The sequence below is a fragment of the Astatotilapia calliptera genome, chromosome 15 (genome assembly GCF_964374335.1).
Source record: "Astatotilapia calliptera chromosome 15, fAstCal68.1, whole genome shotgun sequence".
Classification (NCBI taxonomy): domain Eukaryota; kingdom Metazoa; phylum Chordata; class Actinopteri; order Cichliformes; family Cichlidae; genus Astatotilapia; species Astatotilapia calliptera.
In genome coordinates this window covers 4335724-4349264 of record NC_137436.1, presented here as the reverse complement: position 1 = coordinate 4349264, position 13541 = coordinate 4335724, and the positions used below count along the sequence as shown (strand labels likewise).

The window sequence follows — 13541 nt, the reverse complement described above, 5'->3', positions numbered from 1 at the left end:
TTCCACAATAACAAAGTGGTAACAAAGTGACAGTATTAGCTGAGCGGCTGAGTATGTTCACTGAAATATTTTTGTTAGCATTGATAAACTTGCTAGCTTTAGCTGGTCTGTACCTTTTAACCACTGAGACGGACAGTATGGTAGTTTATTCATTTTATTTCTCATATTTTGCTGAAAACAGTTAAACAGCCGTCCGTATACTGAGGCTGAGAACAAACTCACCTCTGTGGGATATTATGCTACGTGCACCTCGGCCACTTCCTCCTACGTTCCCACCTCCGTTCTCTACCTGTGTGAATGAACTGGGCGTGTTTTACTCCCAAAGGAGCCTCATTCTCGGGGTCAGTCCACTTCCCACGAAAATATCCAGGAATTGCTCACTGGCAGGAAACTTTAATTTAAGGTAAGAATGGGTTTCTTATTCTCGGTTGGGAAATTTGTATATACTTGATAGGGGGAGAGGTTACCGTTATTTTACTACGGAATTTGATCTCTGACGAAGAAAAAAAAAATCATAACACATGATTGCGATGACCCTGTTGGGATTTATCCGTAGGCCTATATAGGGCTCAGCGATAAATGCACCCCAAGACTCTTCTGGGAATCATGAATTCTTGGAAAGTTTCTGTTTATGAAAGTTTCTAAAGAAAGTTTGCTATCATTTTTCATAATTTTTGAATGGTTTAAGGATTGTTTCGGAGCTTAGTGACTATTTACAGTGAATAAGGAATCGCTGAGGCCTTTTTTTACGTGGTGTGGGTGTCCTGTATGAGGAGTTCCAATATGAGATCTCATTGAATTGTATATTTTGCATGAATATATTTGCTTTTCTCTTATTAGCGCTTCTGCATTAAAACAAATTTGCTGTCTCCATCAGTTTTTTTGCAGCTAGTGTAATACTATGCCAGTGAATTCATCATACTCCGACACATCTCAACAAGCTTTCCCTCAGCAGGCATGCAAGCTCCAACTTTTTACTGCACCCTACAGCAGCGCATAGTGCAGGAAGGGAGCAGAACAAAGAAAGCAGAGTGTGTGTATATAAAAAAATCCACCATCACAACAACACAGTATCAAAAAGTCACTGATATACAGTGTTGCGGTGAATAGTTCAGATTAGTTTGTGTCAGAGGTTTCATGTCTTTATTTCCCACATTTCAGAGCTCAGATGTGATATAAATGTAGGCTGGTGCAGTGTGTGGAGATTGTTGTTTTGTATGATCTCTCCTGCACCAGATTCGTGTCCCTGCTCGTAACACATTCCACAGCTGTGCTGCTCCTCCTCCCCCTTTCCTTTCTTATCTGCCTTGTGTCTTTCATCCATCACTCTACCTTATTAACATCAACCAATCAATCCCCCAGATGTGTGCTGTTATACTAGGTTGTGTCGCGTTAGTTAGCGCATGCTGCGTGCTCTGCAGTCTGATCTGTTTTCTTCCGCCCGTCGGTGTGTTCGCTGGTGTCTTATTTATAAATGGTATTGAGTGAGGGGAGTAGATCGGGGGCTGCAGTATCATTGCAGAGACACTGCAGCAGAAGCAGAGTTCGAATCTACTCCATACGCGGCCACTCAGAGACAGAAACAGTAAGGGATGTGTGGTGGTGAAATCTTTGCCAAGTAAATCAGAATGTTGAGAAACACTCAATCCTCTGACTCAATCCCAGACATTTCCTTAATATCCGAACAAACGGGATCAGCAAAATAATGCACATATTTTAGAGTAATTCCCCTCACTAAGTGCTTAATTAGAGATAGTAGTATCCTTCTAAGATCCCCTGTGCTGTGCCCCTGTGGTCACGTTCACTAAACCCTTGAGCACCCCCACCTTTTTTTTTTTTAATAATCTCTTCATTGTCTTTTTAGAACAGGACCATGGCTACACCTGCAAAATATGGAGAAACATCGTGGCAGCTATCTGTGCAGGTGGATCAAAAGGAAGGTGACGAGTCCATGAAATTTAAGATGAGGGTGATGGGAGACTTGCACATCGGTGGCCTCATGCTTAAGCTGGTGGAGAAAATCAGTAAGTGTGCTTAGCACGGATGTGTTTCTGCATAGTGGCTGGAAGGAATTTTAAAAGTGTGTAACTACAAAGGCTAACAAACAACCTCAACCTACATGTGGTGCTACAACAGCTCTGCTGGCCAAGCCGCACCCTTGTTTGAGCTGCATTCTTCTACACTACAGTGCCATTGTGTTGTCACAGTGCGCCAACTTGTGTAGCCCCAGGGGCCAAAGTTCAGCCAGTCTCTGATCTGATATCAATTTACGCTCCTCTATAAACACAGAGGAGCTAATGTGGCTAACTTAAAGGCAACTTTATGGAGGTGATTCAAAGAGCATGGGACATAATAAATGACTAAGCGGCTTGTCATCAACAGATGGATTTCAGCCCAGCACCATAAGATGATGTCAGGTAGACTCATTAAACCACACCACCTACACAACCGTGGGAGCGGAAAATATTTGTGACGCTAGCAAATGTAGTTGTTGGTGAAGTATGTTACCTATGGAGCCAGAACCTCCCCCTGAAGGCTCTTTAAACCCGACATGTAAATTAGTGCAATAACTTTATGTGTGAACTACCCCTTAAACCTGACATGTGTTAATAATATGCAGGTGATAAAATGTCTTACTTAATACATCTGCCTTGCAGAGGCTCCTCAGGATTGGTCGGACCATGCTTTGTGGTGGGAACAGAGGAAATGCTGGCTGCTCAAGACCCACTGGACCTTGGACAAGTATGGGATCCAGGTAAGATGAATTCTTACACCCAAAGGAATGTGGAATATCCCTTAAAATATCCAATGGGAAGGTGTTCTCCAGTCAAATCTGGCTAAATAAATTACGTGTGTTCTTGCAGCTCTTAAAGGTGTAGAGAGGTTTTATATAACACGTTGGAAGCTATTAAATAAAATTATATCCTCCCACTTAGAGAAACTCTTATTGACCTATTCACTGTAGCCAAAACCATATAGGTACATAATAATGTTTGATATCTTATCCAGTCAAGTAATGTTTAAGCCCAAGTACAAACCCTGATTCCAGTAATGGTGTAAAAAATGTGGACAAAAACACCAAAGTATAAATTAGACAAAAACGCTTTAATATTTATTTTAAATCTCGATTAGTTCTACTGCAATGGCAGACATTTTTTACTACATGCACACCAACATGATATTGATAATACTGGGTTTCCAACACAAAGTAAATATACAGGATATACACTGGCTTGACACCTGAAGTGTCATGGCTACTGGACAGACTCACGCGCAGACAGTTCTTTCTTTGAGAACAAAAGGGGATTATTTATTTATTTTATTTATAATATATATATATACACGTACTCCTCTTCAGCCGTACTCGCTCCGAAACTCCACACACGCTGCCACACCCGGGCAGGTCCCGTGATTTGGTCGAGAAGAGGGATATCTACACAGAGAATTCAATGTTAGTTCCACAGCAAAATACACACAAGGGATTAGTTTGATAATGCCGAGAGCACGAACTCAGGAGGTTCAACGTTCCAGCGGCGAGCTGTTCTGTGCCACTGCCTTAAATAGCAGCTGGGGAAATCAGCCAGATCAGCAGCAGGTGGACACAATCACACAGGTGGTGGGCCAAGAGCGAGAGCCCGTAACGAGCTCCACCCAGGCAGAAAGGAGGAGGAGAGACAGAAAACAAAAACAAAAAACAACAACACGTGTAGCCAGCGTGAGCCAGCCAGAGAGACACGGGGACCGTGACATGAATTCAATTCAATTCAATTTTATTTATATAGCGCCAGATCACAACAAAAGTCGCCTCAAGGCGCTTCATAGATACAGAGAAAAACCCAACAATCATATGACCCCCTATGAGCAGCACTTTGGAGACAGTGGGAAGGAAAAACTCCCTTTTAACAGGAAAAAACCTCCAGCAGAACCAGGCTCAGGGAGGGGCGGGGCCATCTGCTGCGACCGGTTGGGGTGAGAGAAGGAAGATGGGATAAAAGACATGCTGTGGAAGAGAGACAGAGGTTAATAACAGATATGATTCAATGCAGAGAGGTCTATTAACTCGTAGTGAGTGAGAAAGGTGACTGGAAAGGAAAAACTCAATGCATCATGGGAATCCCCCAGCAGCCTACGTCTATTGCAGCATAACTAAGGGAGGATTCAGGGTCACCTGGTCCAGCCCTAACTATATGCTTTAGCAAAAAGGAAAGTTTGAAGCCTAATCTTGAAAGTAGAGATAGTGTCTGTCTCCCGAATCCAAACTGGAAGCTGGTTCCACAGAAGAGGGGCCTGAAAACTGAAGGCTCTCCCTCCCATTCTACTCTTAAATACTCTAGGAACAACAAGTAGGCCTGCAGAGCGAGAGCGAAGTGCTCTAATAGGGTGATATGGTACTACAAGGTCATTAGGATAAGATGGGGCCTGATTATTTAAGACCTTGTATGTGAGGAGCAGGATTTTGAATTCAATTCTGGATTTAACAGGGAGCCAATGAAGGGAAGCCAAAACAGGAGAAATCTGCTCTCTCTTTCTAGTCCCTGTCAGGACTCTTGCTGCAGCATTTTGGATTAGCTGAAGGCTTTTCAGCGAGTTCTTTGGACATCCTGATAATAATGAATTACAGTCGTCCAGCCTGGAAGTAATAAATGCATGAACTAGTTTTTCAGCGTCACTCTGAGACAGGATATTTCTCATTTTAGAGATGTTGCTCAAATGGAAGAAAGCAGTCTTACATATTTGTTTAATATGTGCATTAAAGGACATGTCCTGGTCAAAAATGACTCCAAGGTTCCTCACAGCGTTACTGGAGGCCAAGGTAATGCCATCCAGAGTAAGAATCTGGTTAGATACCATATTTCTAAGATTTTCAGGGCCGAGTACAATAACCTCAGTTTGATCTGAATTAAGAAGCAGAAAGTTAGCGGCCATCCAGGTCTTTATGTCTTTAAGTCATTCCTGCAGTTTAACTAATTGTTGTGTGTTATCTGGCTTCATAGATAGATAGAGCTGGGTGTCATCTGCATAGCAGTGAAAATTTATGCTATGTCTTCTAATGATGCTGCCTAAGGGAAGCATGTATAGTGTAAACAGAAGTGTAAACATGAAGCTAATATAAATACAATTCATTTTGCTACACAGGCCGATGCTGAGCTGCGCTACACACCCCAGCATAAACCCCTGCTACTGCAGCTTCCCAATATGAAAACCATCCAAATGACCGTCAGCTTCTCCAATGTGGTCTTCAAGACGGTGACAGACATCTGCAGAATACTCAGTAAGCGTCTGTTTCTTCTGATTGCTCTCTCCTGCATTATTATAGCTCTAATTTTGAATGCCTCATTCACTGTTCTAAGTTCAAGGTTCAAGTTCCTTCCCATATTCTTCCTGTCTGCTCCTGCTTTGCACCATTTCAGACATTAGAAGACCAGAAGAACTGTCACTGCTGAAGCCTCCGGATGATGCCTCCAAAAAGAAGAAGAAGAAAGATAAGGACTCAGAGCAGGAGGAGATTTGGGACATAGATTTACTCAGTGGCGGACCAAGTGGAACAGGTACTCTGAAAGAAAAAGATGTGCAATAGGAATAGATGGTCTTTCATGTGCCTTGAAAGACTCTGTAAGCCTATCTAAGGGAATTGGTGCTGTTTACAACGATATGTGCATTTGATTCATTACTTTCTGTGTGCTGCATTTTGCATGAAGTTCATTTAACCTAAAGAAAAATGGTATATAAACATACATATTTTCAAGGTATATGAAAGGAGCATCCCCACTGTAGTTTTAAGTTTTGCATGGTATGTAGTGCATCTGTGATCTGACAGGGCACATTTCTCAACAGTGAGATCTGACAGAATTGTTCAGTATGCTGCCGTGTTCTCCAGGAACACCCACTCTCGCACTCTTCCTCTGAGTCCAAGTTCATACTCTGCACCATCCTAAAAATCGCTCCGCCTTCAGTCTGTAGCTCAGTTTATTTTGTTTTTCTCTCACCTTTTTTTCGAAGTTATATTCTAACTTTGGCTTCTTGGAATTTGGATTTTAAATGCAGTACCTTTATATTTAGTATAAATATGAAGATATGTTGAATCTTAGCTAATCATTAGCCCTTTATTTCCCTCAAACTAGGCCCCATGTATAGTAAGACCATGAAAGCAACCTATGACCCTGAGAATGGGATGCCAATGTCTGCCACCAGCGTTTGGTTTGGAGAAAATCCTCTTGCAGAATCTCAGACAAACTTGCCACCTGCCGAGCTGGCCAAGATGTATCAGCCGTTGTCACTGGTGGACAAAGCAGTCAACAATGCAGGGTAGAAACCGACCGGATTTCCTATCTCAAGCTGATTATTATACATTGAGAGATATTTCTTTCCCTAGATAAACATTTGATTTTGTTGTTGTTATAATAAACAGGTGGTTGGACTCATCCCGTTCACTTATGGAGCAAGACATTCAAGACTATGACAAGCTACTACTGCGCTTCAAGTACAATGTCTTCTTTGACATCAATCCTAAGGTAAGAGATCCAAGGTGAACACAAAAAAAGGAAAATGTTGACCTAAAACCGCATGTTTCTGTGTTTTAGTATGATGGCGTCAGGATAACCCAGCTATATGAGCAGGCCCGCTGGTCTATCCTGTTGGAAGAGATAGACTGCACTGAAGAGGAAATGCTGATGTTTGCATCTTTACAGGTGAGAAAAACTTGCCATTGCAGATAGCAAGCAAATGATTTTTTACAGTTGAAGTTGTTTAAATGTGGTGCAATCATTATTGTTTGCTTGCATATACTACGTGTGGAAGATTATTAAATGTAACCCTTGTTACCCTTCGCAAGAGGATGGTTTGGTTGATGAGTGTCAGGGTTAATGAGAAAACTGTTGTGTGGCCCAATAAAATAACTTTAATAACAAGAAGCACTTGGAGAGCACAAACCTCCAACTCAGCTCACTTTCTTTTTAGGGGAATAGTTTTATATTTAGTATATTTACATTTTGTTTCTTTGTTCTTTTTAAATGTACTTTTAGAGCTTTGCAGCCAAACCAAGAGCCACGTGCAGGCTTTTGTTATTTGCTCTGCTGAAATCAATTTTAGTAAATTTGACAGTTTTTGGATATAATTATTTTTTATTTATGTGGATTTAGTAGGTGTGTAATATTAATTTCACTGTTTAAATGTTAAGTAATAAATATAATTTTTTACCTCCAAAAAACATTAAAAAAATGTTTGCATGTATTCAGCTTTTTATGTATTTAAATGGTTATAACCCGTTACTATAACAAAGTTATAAGAAATAATGAGATATTTAGAATATATGTCATTCATACTCACAGGATCAGTAGGAAACATAGTTTTAAATAGCTCAGTATAGCACTATTATCACACTTTCTGATCAATGTATTGATTTTGAAGGAGAGGACAATAGTTTTAATCATGTCACATTGTGTTCATTTTTATATGGCACTTTCTATATGCCGATAATAAGTTATAAGGCTTTTTGTCAATTTTCAATTAAGAGTTTTAATGGCTTGTTAACATGACCTCACACCACACACATACTAAGTTTTACCAGGATTCATTCAAAATGTTTGTTGTGTTGACAGACAGAATGCTATGCCAACTGTCCCAAAAACACAACTTTCTTGGCAGAAGTAATAATGAACTATATTTCAAATTTCAAGATGCTTCACATAACAAATTACTCCTTATTCATTTGACTGGCTGTTTTTGGATAAATGCTCAGATTTGGATCCTGAGGACTATAAAGCTATAGATTGTATGTCATTATACATTACACTTCTCATAAAACAAGGCATACTAGTGTAAACTTTCCTTTGGTAAAGCTTTGAAATGAAGATCATGGCATGCAATTCTTCAGGGCCACAGTAATGCAGCTTTTTTAGTCTTTGATACAGTTTATGTTTTTCTTAACGCTCATAGTACAGCAGAGTGATGTGGGTGCCTAAATCCATCTGAGGACATGTCAGGACATGAGGAAAATCCCAGTGGAAGAGGAGGAAAGGAGGGGGAGGCAGGGAAACGAGTCATACAATTAAAGACAGAGTAGCAGAAAAGCTAGTACGGTAATAATTAGAATGCCCCAACAGACACAATAGGAGGAAGCTGATTATTACCTGCAACATGATGAGTGTCCTGATTTCATCCCATCTTTGGTGACTTCAGCTATTATTTTGCAACGACTGGGACAGTGATTCAGAAATCACAGATTCAAAAGGAATGCTGCACTCACCTACACATTGGTGCAAAGGCTGGCACGCTGGGCTGTGCTCAAACCTCCCTCTGACTCATGCCAGCCTTGCATAACCTCCTAAGTCATGTCGGAGAACTTCATTACCACTTGTAGTTGTTAAGCCCAGTGCAGAATCTTAGCTTTTTGAGATTCCTAACCAGAAGTCTTTGTCCCAACAGTATCGCATTTGTAAACTGACCGTGTCCACTGAACCTCTGAACAACTCTAATGAACCAGAAATTGACGAAATAGAGGCAGCCCTATCCAACCTGGAGGTGACACTCGAGGCCGGACACACAGACAAAATTCTGGTAAACATATTTTTAAAAACCAAATGTTTTCACCTCTGTTGCAGTAGAATACCTGCTCTGAAGCTGAGGTTGATAGACAAGCCTTAGCTAATTGCATGCATGGGATAATTGACAGTTGTTTGTCTTGCCCCCAGGAAGACATTACAGACGTCCCAGAGCTGGCAAATTCCCTCCGACTGTTTAGGTAAACCCAACTTTAAATATATTACATTTATATTGCACAAAGATGCTAAATAATTATTGAAGTGTAATCATTCATCATCATAGTAATGTGTGTGCATGCTGCCCTTAAATAACCAAATTTAAGGTTTATAAGATCAACATTTGTTAGAGATCAAAGGCGTACTGGATAAACATAAAATATTCTGTTTTAAAATTCATTTTGTGTGTTTTTGTCTCTGATTCATGCTCCTGTTTTATAATGTCCCTGAGGATATCTGATAATTAATGAAAGGCTCTCAGAATTGCTGCTCTGAACGAGCAGCCTCCGTTATTAAAAAATAAGACTTTATGCACATTTTAAAACATTTATGCAGTTTTGCTTAAACAAATGTACTTTTTCAATGCTAAATCAGGCCAAAAAGACTGACGCTGCGCTCATACAAAGAGTACTGGTTTGTATTTAAGGACACCACCATCTCTTACTACAAGAACAAGGAGGCCTCCAGTGGAGAACCAATAGAGCAGTTTCACCTCCGAGGTCAGTAAAAAAGAATTATGTGAAAAAATTATTAATAAGTTTGAATTTAAATGGGCCCTATTATGCTTTTCTTTAGTTCATAACTTTATTTCACATTATCAAACATGGCGATTGTTTCAAATAAAGAGCTCTGCATATATATATAAGGATATATGTATGCAATCCTGTGTACCAAAAGTTCAGGACTCACACAACATACCTCCCTGTAGCTTCTCTCCTCCTGTCATCCCCCCAAAACCTCATCCTAATGGAGACTGTATCTACTCACAAACCACCAAAAGGAATCAGCAACAAATTATTTAAGCATAAAAAGACAAAGAAAGAACTCCACCAAAAAGTAAAAGTGTTAAATGTGGATTATTTACCTTTAGATATCTCTCCTCTAAGTCCCTGTTAGTAGATAATGTAATGATAATAATCAACATGTTGATTTTTTCGGCCTTACAGAAACCTGGTTACAGCAGGATGAATATGGTAGTTTAAATGACAACACCGCCAAGTCATACTAATTGTCAGAATCCTTAAAGCACAGGCCGAGGAGGAGAACTGGCAGCAATCTGCCAATCCGGCTTGTTAATCAACAAAAGAACCAGTCAGTTTTAATTAATTTGAAAGCCTGACTCTTAGCTTTGTAAATCATAATTAGAAAACAAAAAATAACACACACAGAAAAACTGTTTTATTTGTCATAACTACAGTCCTCCTGGCCCTTATACAGTTTCTTTCTAAATTCTTTGAGTTTTTATCTGATTTTGTGCTCTGCTTTCATAAAATAACATAGTGGGGGATTTTAACATTTATGTAGCTGCTGAGAACAACACGATCTACGTGACATCATAAACACTGCATTTAATCTGTTATTAGAATCAATGGCTTCTGTCAAAATGTAGATAAGCCCACCCACCATTTTTATAACACTCTGGACTTTATTCTGGCATGTGGCATACAAAATTAACAGTTAACAGGATTCCCCAAAACCTTCTTTACTCTAGGGGCTTTATCTTACAATACAAAGCACCTTGGGGGGACTGTTTTTTTGTAATTTAGTGCTATATAAATAAATTTGAGATGAAATTTAATTGAAATTGCTGTTGGTAATGATTTCAGTAAGAGCAGGTGTTAGTTTATTATGGTCACAGAGGTACATAGCTAGCACATGGCTGTTCAAATCTTCTGTTTACAAGGAGCAGCCAGTCAGTAGAAGAAAAGGAGGGAATGAGAGGAGCTAAAACCAGTTGTGGATGAACTGAAGAGCTGCAAAGACCCAGTATAAGATGAGAAAGAATTATGTTAAAGTATGAATATGCAAAGCTACATTAATAGAGACAAGCACTAAAAATACATAGCTGGGGAAAAAAAAGGTTAGTCTCCCACTGAGAACCAAATGAGAATGATCATTTCCCCTCAAAGGCTAGAAAAACAGAGAACCAAAGTATTCTGATCATTTCATATATGATGTGAAATTCCATCCATCCATCCATCTTCATCCGCTTTGTCCGGGGCCGGGTCGCGGGGGCAGCAGCCTAAGCTGAAATTGAGATTTAAAATGTAATTCTTTAATATACATTTTTAAGCTGCCACAAAGACAGCAGTTATATTCTGTGACAATATTCTGTTAGAGATCTGTTGTATCCATTCTTATATTACCATCTCCTCTTCTTGATTCCCAGGCTGTGAGGTGGTCCCTGATGTCAATGTAACTGAAAAGAAGTTCGGCATCAAGCTTCTGCTGCCAGTGGCTGATGGAATGAATGAGGTGTACATCCGATGTGACAATGTAAGCCCCACCTTATCATTCATATAAGTAAAGAGAATGTTTTCAAAGCAAAATCTTTACTTTTTGAGATTTTGTGCTTTTTTTCTGTCAATACCAGTAAGTCTTCTTTATTTTAAAACGAATGCCTTGTGTATATTTGTGTATATAAACATGAGAAATTTGAAGCAAACTTTACACCTTGTTATTCTATTCCTTCCCTTTGGACCAGGAAACCCAGTATGCTAAGTGGAAAGCTGCATGTGTCCTCGCTTCCAAAGGCAAGACAATGGCGTACAGCTCTTACAAAACAGAAGTGAAGCACATTCAATCTTTTCTGCAAATGAAGAACCTGGCGCCCCCTCCTGGTCAATCAGCTCCTGACGTCGAACCGATGGATATGAACGCCGAGTGTTTTGTTTCGCCACGATACGCAAAGAAACACAAGACCAAACAGGTTTGTCTTAGGTTCGTCATATTTTACTTTGCCGACAGCTATCTTTTTTTTTAAGTATTATTATTTAATTTGCCTTTGATTTCTGCATCAAGCTGACCGCACGTATCCTCGAGGCACACCAAAACATAGCACAGCTGTCCCTGGTGGAGGCCAAGATGCGCTTCATCCAAGCATGGCAATCACTCCCAGAGTTTGGTATCAAATACTACATTGTCAGGTACGGTGAAAGGACTGATATAATAGACGTTCAATGTCATTTATGAATGATAATCCAAGAGATTTTCCTTTTGCTTATTTTTCAATCATTCAGATTCAAAGGGAGTAAGAAGGATGAAATTCTTGGGATTTCATATAACCGCATGATTCGTATTGACATGTCCACTGGGCTGCCTGTCACCACATGGAGATTCGCCAACATGAAGCAGTGGAATGTCAACTGGGAGATAAGACAGGTGAGGGATTGTTTTTTTTTCTTCCTTCATTCAGGACATTTCTGGTGTATTATCTACAGACAGCATTACTTTAAATCCTGAATCTCTTGTATGTAATTACAGGTGGCCATAGAATTTGATCAACATGTGTCAATAGCCTTCTCCTGTGTGAGCTGTGACTGCAAGGTAGTCCACGAGTTCATCGGTGGTTACATCTTCCTCTCCACGCGATCTAAAGACCAGAATGAAACACAGAATGAAGAACTGTTCCATAAACTTACCGGAGGCCAAGAATGAGCAAAGATGTATTAGTCTATGCTTTTTTTTAAAGAGTATTGATCACTTATTTACATTTATGTTACAGTGTGAAAATAGAGCACTCATCAGCTAGCTGCAGTGGTCCATAAACACTGACCACATCAGTGACAGAAGAAATGTGATACCAAATCACATGAGATAAAGTGATATATTTTTACCCAGAGAAGAATGCTATGATCATTTTTCATCATATATCTTGTTTTAATCAGTTACGCCAATGTTCCCCGCACTAGGAAAATAACGCTGTTGATGTAAATATGTCAAGACTATGTCAAAAGTCTGGATGAACTGATGTTTTCAAGAAGTACACATTTGTTTCCAGCTGCACAAATGTACTCATTTCAAAAAGTAAAAAGTAATTAAAGGATTTTTTTTTTTTATTTTGCAACTTGTTTCACTTTTTTTTTTTTTTTTTGGCTTACAGTTTTTATAATTGGTCCTTTTTTTCTGAGAGTTTAATGAACTCTGTTGGACTGATACTTATATATATATATATATCATAGTCCCTTGCTGATTAGTCTGATCCTTTAAAGCACTACAAGTCTCATTAATCCAAATCGCTTGCACATTTTTGATTGCATGTTTCAGTCGCTCCCAGTAGGGCTCGCTACAGCGAATTATCCGCCTCCATCCCTCCCTTTCTTGCATTTCTTGCATCCTTTCTCTAAAACAAGGGTGGGCAATTCCAGTGTCCTGCAGGTTTTAGATCTCACCTTGGGTCAACACACCTGAATCACGTGATTGGTAAATGGCCTGTATTTGTATAGCGCTTTACTAGTCCATAAAGACCCCAAAGCGCTTTACACATCCAGTCATCCACCCATTCACACACACATTCACACACTGGTGATGGCAAGCTACATTGTAGCCACAGCCACCTTGGGGCGCACTGGCATAGGTGAGGCTGCCGGACACTGGCGCCACCGGGCCCTCTGACCACCACCAGTAGGCAACGGGTAAAGTGTCTTGCCCAAGGACACAACGACCGAGACCGGCAACCTTCCGATTACAAGGCGAACACCAAACTCTTGAGCCAAGATCGCCCCACATTAGTGATTAGTTCATTACCAGGCCTCTGGATAACTTCAGGACATGTTGAGGAGCTAATTTAACCATTTAAATCAGCCGTGTTGGTTCAAGGACACATCTAAAACCTGCAGGGACACTGGCCCTCGAGACCTGGAGTTGCCCACCCCTGCTCTAAAACCAACTCTCTGCTTGTCCTCCTTAACTACGTCCATCATATCAGAAAGTCTTAGTCCCTACATTCAAAATCCCTACTCTCAGCTCCACAATCCTTCTTTCTCGCCACCTCCGAACATGCCT

The 13541-nt window shown here is 40.1% G+C and overlaps 1 protein-coding gene across 1 annotated transcript; it reads left to right on the top strand.

The window, feature by feature from the left end:
- Positions 1–263: 263 nt before the first annotated feature.
- On the top strand, positions 264–12603 carry fermt1 (FERM domain containing kindlin 1). The gene is made up of 16 exons (XM_026142515.2): positions 264–403; positions 1865–2024; positions 2658–2755; positions 5137–5272; positions 5412–5549; positions 6123–6306; positions 6410–6512; positions 6582–6689; positions 8425–8556; positions 8691–8740; positions 9132–9256; positions 10927–11033; positions 11242–11466; positions 11559–11683; positions 11777–11918; positions 12021–12603. Exons 2-16 carry the CDS (start codon positions 1874–1876, stop codon positions 12192–12194), a joined length of 1998 nt encoding a protein of 665 aa, XP_025998300.2. The 5' UTR covers positions 264–403; positions 1865–1873; the 3' UTR covers positions 12195–12603.
- The last annotated feature ends 938 nt before the right edge of the window (positions 12604–13541 follow it).